Source organism: Colobus angolensis, unplaced genomic scaffold, assembly GCF_000951035.1.
Source record: "Colobus angolensis palliatus isolate OR3802 unplaced genomic scaffold, Cang.pa_1.0 Scaffold1, whole genome shotgun sequence".
In the NCBI taxonomy this organism is placed as follows: domain Eukaryota; kingdom Metazoa; phylum Chordata; class Mammalia; order Primates; family Cercopithecidae; genus Colobus; species Colobus angolensis.
This window is the reverse complement of record NW_012110918.1, coordinates 10,563,854-10,570,780: the sequence shown is the minus strand read 5'-3', so window position 1 is coordinate 10,570,780 and position 6,927 is coordinate 10,563,854. Positions and strand designations below refer to the sequence as shown.

The 6,927-nt window shown below is 56.4% G+C and overlaps 1 protein-coding gene across 1 annotated transcript in view; it reads left to right on the top strand.

Annotated features, from left to right (window-relative positions):
- Positions 1–6,927, top strand: part of GRIN2C (glutamate receptor, ionotropic, N-methyl D-aspartate 2C) — an 18,821-nt gene that overhangs the window by 1,029 nt on the left and 10,865 nt on the right. Inside the window, exons 2-3 of the mRNA XM_011932580.1 lie at positions 4,480–5,005; positions 6,410–6,483. Of these exons, the coding sequence (XP_011787970.1) occupies positions 4,495–5,005; positions 6,410–6,483 (585 nt within the window). The 5' untranslated portion in view covers positions 4,480–4,494. The remainder of the gene's footprint in view (positions 1–4,479; positions 5,006–6,409; positions 6,484–6,927) is intronic.

Here is a 6,927-nt window from a genome sequence, read left to right as displayed (position 1 = left end):
CGCCGCCGCCGCCGCATCGCGAGTGTCCTTGAGCCGCGGGTGACGGTGGCTCTCGCTGCTCGCGCCCCCTCCTCCCGCGGGGGGAGCCTGATGCCACGTTCCCTATGAATTATGTATCGCCGGCCTAAAAATACCCCGAACTTCACAGCCCGAGTGTAAGAGATTCCTGCGGAGGGGAGGGGGCGGGGCGTCCCGGGGGCCTGGGGGAGTCCGGGCTTGGTCAGCGGAGACTGGGGGCCGTAGCCTTGGAGGAGCGAGAACTCCGTGCCCCCAGCAGTGGGGCATACTAGAACGGCGGTCCCCTCCCCTGGCGCCTGGGTTCGGATTTTGGCTGGGCAAAAAGGAGGGAAGGAAACCCGACGGCAAAGGAAGGACGGCTCACCGGAAGGGCAGGGGGTCCGGGGTTCTGCTGGTGGGTGGGGAGGACTCCAGCTACCAAGTTTCCTAGCCTGGGAGAGGGGGAGCCGTGGGTATATCCGATGTCAGCCGGTGTGAGTGCGGGAGTGTGCATGTGCGTGCAGGTCTGTGCCAGGATATCTGGCTGAGCTGCGGGGACCCAGGAAGAAGGCCCCCAGCCTGGGAAGGTGCTCAGACCCTTCCAGATGCTGCTGTGTCCTGAAGGATTGACCACTGCCATCCTCTCTGGGGCTCTTTGGGGATCTCTGTGTTTGTCAAACATTAGTTTAAGGGCTGTTTGTGGAAGGGGTGAGACCTTGAGTGGGTGGGTGGGCAGAGGTCTCTGAGACAATGTGTCTGCCCTCAAGGAGCTCGCAGTCCCGTGTGGGGCAGGGTGTTCATGAGTGCACACACACAGCTGCCGCAGGACAGAGTGGAGGGGTGGAGGGGACTACTGCACAGAGCTCCCCACCCAGGGGGGGAAGCCAGGGCAAGGGGAAGAAGGGCAGCTGCCCCAGCCTGGCGGCAGACCCTGTGCCTGGAGCCTGAAGCATCAAGGCAGGTGCCTGTGGGAGAGGGATTTCAGCTGGGCCCTGAAGGAGAGTAGACTTCTGTTGGGATGAGGACGTTCCAGCCTGGGGGATGCTGGAACAAGGCCTGGAGACAAGGGCAGAGTGGGGCTGTTTGGCCAGCAGACTGGCAGAGCTGTGGGCTCCAGGGATGGGAGGATGGTTGGTTGTGGTCAGGGTGCAGAGGGCTCTATCTGTGGGACTAAGCTGTCCGGACTTGGAGTAGCTGTCCCGTGTGAGGAGGGAGCAGTGGCTGGAGGGAGGCTTCAGCAGTGCAGTGGGGCTGGCGGGGGTGGGTAGATGGGAGGTGGGGAGGGGGAGGCCAGGGAGGAGATTGTGGTGGGGCAGAGCAGGGTTTGTCCCTCCTACCTCTGTCGGGTGGCTGGGTTAGACAGGGTAATAAGACAGACGTCAGAAGCTCCTTGAGTCTGCCCCTTGCTATTTGGAGCCCAGGGACTTACCTAGTTTTGGCCCCTCTCTCTGGAGGTATTCTGGGATCCCTCCCCCATTTTAGGCCCCTTGATTAGAGGTACAACCTGCCTCAACTCCCGCCCCCCCAGCCCGGGAGGACACCTTCCCTTTGGAGAGAGTCTCTGGTGTCCCCAGCCCAGGAGGATGCCTTCCTATTGGAGAGAGTGGGAACGAGAACACTTTCAGCTGTTACCAGACCCTTATTCCTGCACGTGAATGAGCTCTAGGTCCTTGGTTAAGAAAAGGTCTTGACTGGGGAGGCTGGAAGCTTGAGGGGAGTAGGGAGGGCAGGCTATTGGTGGAAAGAGAGATACATTTAGAAGAAGGAGGTTGGAGATGCTCATGGCAGACTGCTTATTCTGCCCCTTTGCAGTTGAGGAGCCTGGGCCCTTCATCCAGGGTAACACTGTCCAGAGAAGTAAAATAAATAAATAAATAAAATGGGAGCCACAAGTGCAATTTAAAATTTTCTAGTAACCACATTAAAACAAATAGAAAGAAACAGGTGGCATTAATTTTAATAGTATATTTTCCTTGACTAAACATACCCCAAATGTTATTATTTCAACATGTAATTAAGATACAAATGTTTATGAGATTTTTACCTTCTTTTTCCCTATTGTCTTCGGTGTGCAGTGTGGGATGAAATTTTATACTGGTAGCAACATCCGTTTGGGTGAGAGATGTTTCCGGTACCCAATAGTCGTGTATGACTGGTGGGCTCCTATACTGGGAAGCACAGATCTAGAGCTTATTACTGGGAGGCAGTGGTGGTAGGAGGTTTGGGGCTCCCCAGAGGGCAAGGAACCTCTAGGACCTGGAGGTGTGGGCAGAGGTGGGCAGACAGAGGCCTTACAAGGGGAGCGACAAGCATGTCAGTGTCCTTTGTGGTCGAGATTTGACATCCCTGATTGGTGGTGGTAGCTGAGGCATGGCGTGGCATTGATCGATCCCATGCCAGACTCAAACATGTCTCTGGACTGTCAATTCTGTCACTTCTGTGTCACTGTACTAGGGAACCATACACATGGGAAGACTTCAAGGGCACCAACATAAGAACAATATTCCCTTCCTTGCCAAAACTCCTGTCTTCTTAGCCTGAAATTCTACCACCTGGCACTTTAGCTTAAGGCTCAACTACCTCTCTCCTGGGAATGAGAACCCTTTCAGCTATTATCAGTCCCTTATACCTTCCCATGAATGAGCTCTAGATCCTTAGCTAAGAGAAGGTCTTGAGGGGGAGGCTGGGAAGTTTGAGGGAAGTAGGGAGGGAAGCGTGGAAAGAGAAATACATTTAGAAAAAAATGAGGTTGGAGGTGCTAACAGCAGCATGCTCATTCTGCAGATTTGACTCTAAGTTCCTGGAGGGGAGGGACCATGTCTCACCCATAGGGACATTCCACCATCCAGTGCCTACTGCAGGGAAGGGGCTCAGCACACATGGGCCAATTTATGTTTATGCACTAAAGTGAGTCTAGTGGGTTCCCCTGGAGGGATCCTTTCAGTGCCACCTTGGGGAGAAGAGGAACTTTCCTGAAGGTTCCCGGTAGCCTCTTGCACTTCCCTGCTCTCTGGATTCCTTAGAGAGAACTAGAGACCCAAGAAGGCCCATATATCTGTAAGACATTAGGCTTTGGATTAAAAAAAGAGAGAGAAATTTGGTGGTAGGCAAAAGAAAGGCCCTGTGAGAAAGCTGGAGCCTGCCCAGCCATTGTCTCGGGCGCCAGCCCTGAAGGGCATCTGCCTTTCCGAGGCGTGGTTTCTGGCAACTTCTTGATTTTCGTGAGCATTTCTGTAGCAGAAATGTGCAGATCCTGGGGGAGGCGGAAGGGCTAGAGTGGCAGGCTCATCCTGTCCACCCTTTAGGTCTCCCGTGCTCAGAAGTTTTGTTGGGGATGTGATGAAGATGGAAGAGGTGGCAGTGCTGTGGCCGATGGCCAGCTGGGAGGGAGAGCAACATCCGCGGGCACCACTCCACGGAGGCTTTGCGTTACCCTCACTGCTGTGGCTCTTGGTCCCAATCCAAAATAATGACATTTAGCAAGGATACATGTCAGGCCCCTGGATCGGGTTAAAAAGATCCTGCACGCCAGTGATGGCCTGAGAGGCCAGCCCACAAGCTCATGTGAAACGAGACCAAACCCCAGCTCACCAGCTTGGGGTTTCGGGTACCCCTGAGCTCTGAACAAGTCAGCGCTGTTGCACCCTGCTGCATAAGAGCTGCTACTAGCTGAGGCCACAGAAGGAAGTGCTGTAGTGACGTCCAGTGCTCAGGAGGAGGGGGCTCTGGGCCAGGCAGAGCCATGCAGAGGAGGGCCCTTGGGGCTGGCCCCATGGCAAGCAGGGCACACTGACCAGTAGCACAGGCCCTGGTGAGAGACAGATGGAAGATCCTGTTTAGACTACAGAGAGGACTGGCGGCGGGGCGGGGGGTTGAGGGTGATGCAAGAGCTGTCTTCCTTCACCTGGCTGGGGGCCTGTCGCCTGCAGGATAAGGTCACTAATCCCAGCAAATAGCCTGTTAGCTCATCTAAGTCCCCACACTGCTGTGATGATTTCAGGCAAAAAAACATGGCTCAGAGAGGCTAAGTGACTTCCCTAAGATCACACAGCCAGTTAGTGGCAGAACTGGGACACGAACTCAGATCTGTCTGACTCAAATCCATGCACTTGAACCCCAGACTAGCATTTTCAGTATAACTTCCTAGGGCAGAGCCCGGTGGCTGAGTTTCGGAAGGCCTTGCCTTTCCAGCCAAGTGTGCAGTTCATCCGTAGACTGGAGGGCTGGGTCCCGGTCGTGGCTCCTCTTCTTCCCCGGCCCTTGCTCTTCTGGGATGACCTTGGGATGCTCAACTAACCTGTCTCTTTCTGTTTGTCTGTGTCTGTCTGTCTCCCTCTCTCTCCGCCTCTGTTCGGGGAGGGAGGTTTTCCCTTCTTCTCTTTCGTCTTCTGTATGTGTGTCCCTCTGTCCCTCCTGCCTGTCCATCCACCTCTCTCCAAACCTCTGTTTCCCCTACCTGTGCTTGTCCTGGTCTCTCCGCAGGACCCTCCGGTGGACATGGGTGGGGCCCTGGGGCCGGCCCTGTTGCTCACCTCGCTCTTCGGTGCCTGGGCAGGGCCGGGGCCGGGGCAGGGCGAGCAGGGCATGACGGTGGCCGTGGTGTTTGGCAGCTCGGGGCCGCCCCAGGCCCAGGTCCGTGCCCGCCTCACCCCCCAGAGCTTCCTGGACCTGCCCCTGGAGATCCAGCCGCTCACAGTGGGGGTCAACAACACCAACCCCAGCAGCCTCCTCACCCAGATCTGCGGCCTCCTGGGTGCTGCCCGCGTCCACGGCATTGTCTTTGAGGACAACGTGGGCACCGAGGCGGTGGCCCAGATCCTTGACTTCATCTCCTCCCAGACCCATGTGCCCATCCTCAGCATCAGCGGAGGCTCCGCTGTGGTCCTCTCCCCCAAGGTGCATGTCCAGACTCATGTCCCCTCATGCCTCAGGCCTGGAGCCAGGCTGGGGCGGGGGGTGCTTAGGCTCTGGGAAGCTGGGATTAGATGGGACCGGCACGGAGGTGGGGGCTGAGGGCATGACGTGGGTGATGGGGAGATGGCTATGGGAATGACGGCCCGTGTTCTAGAGGAGAGACATTCTGGGCTGCGCTCACATTGTGTCTGGATGAGGGGTAGGCAGGGTGCAGGCCCACCTCTGGCTGCGGGGCTCAGGCCCCAGCCCTCCTCCTGTCTGCTGCCCTCAGCTTCCTAGGTCAGGGTGAAGACCCAGAGGGCCGGCGGGCATGGAGGTGGTCGGGCAGTGGTAGTTCACCTGTGGGGTGAGCACTCCAGGGAACCCTGGAGCCCTGGGGGGGCAGAAACGGCCCTGCCCTTGCAGGACTCGGGGAGAATGTTCCAAACACACACCCATCCGCAGTTACAACTGGGACAAGCATTCTGAAGGAAACACAGGATGCTGTGAGGCAGCTCACGCATGGCTCATGCATAGGGCGTTGGCCAGGGAAGGTCTCTGGAGAAAGGATGTCTAGGCTGAGGGCCTAAGGGCGAGTCAGTGGGGAGGGGGAGATGCCCAGGCAGAGGAGCAGGTGGGATGAAGTTCCCAAGGCGGGGAAGGAGCTCAGAGCTTTGGAGGAAAGCCTGGAGAAGGAGGTGGGGGCCTGGCCACCTGGGAAGACATTTGGACTTTTCCCTAAGCAAGTGGGCAGCCAGGGCAGGGCAAGCGGGCTGTGACGGTGGCCATGGTCCGTGCCTGCCTTAGCTCTGTGAGCTTCCTAGACCTAGCCACTCAGGGAAGAGCAGCTTCCTGGTGATCTAGCCACTCAGGGAAGAGCAGAGAAGAGTCGAGGGAAGAGACTGATCTGATTTGCCTTTGTTTCATTAATTTTTATATGAAGAATTTTGAGTATACATTAAAAAGTATAAGGAAGGCTATATATCCCCCATTCGCCCTGGTCATCCACCCCAGCCTCACCACCACCCCCTTTCCCTTCTTCTGTGTTAATTTGAAGCGAAGCCCAGGCATCCTCTTATTCCATCCATAAATATTTCAGTATGTATCCCTGGCAGATAAGGGATTAAGAAAGTAAAACCACCATATATCATCACGTCTAAAAAATAATAAAAATTCCTTCAAATATCCAGGCAGTGTTCAAATTTCCCCATTGTCTCATAACTGTCATAAATGTTTATTTTGCAGCCTGTTTGCTCGAATCAAGAGCCAAATCAGGTCCACACGTGCCAGTTGGTTGGTGTGGCTTCTAAGTTTCTCTCAACCTCTGGGCCCCTCCTCTGTCTCTCCCTCTTTTTTCCTTGCAATTTGTTTGTTGAAGAAACTGCATTGCTTGGCCTCTCAATTTTCCCTTATTTGCTTTTTTAAAAGACTGGGACAGTGGCAGCAGTGAGACCAGTTAGGAGGGGACTGCGCTGGCCCCGGTGCCAGTCGGCAGTGCCTTGGGGTTTTGTGGTGGCAGGGGGTGGAGAGGAGCTTTCCCACCCTCAGGGCTCCGAGGAGGATGGTGCTTCCCAGTCCTCTTGGGGCCCCGGCGTAAGATCTCAGGACACTGGCTCTCAACCCTCATCGTGCACTTAGGAAATACAGACACCTGGCTTTGCACCTCTGGAATTCAGATTCAGTTGGTCTGGGGCAGCGCTTCTCAGTCTAGCGGGCTCAAGGATCCACTGAAGGGCTTGTCAGAATACAGATGCCAGGCGCCATACCCAGCGACTCCGATCCAGTCGGTGTGGGGTGCGACCTGAGAATCTGCATTTCTGACAAACTCCCCGGTGGTGCTGATGCTGCGGGTCTGCGGGCCAGCGTGGTGGGCTGGGGGCCGGGCATGACCATGCTAATGGGCAGCGGGGAACCACGTTGGCGCGGGAGGGAGGCGCAGGCCAGGGGACTCTCGGAATGCGGAGCATCCACCGGCGCAAGGGCGCCTGGGAGCGGATGGAGGGGCCGAGGTCGGGGAAGGGGCGCGAGGCGGGGCTC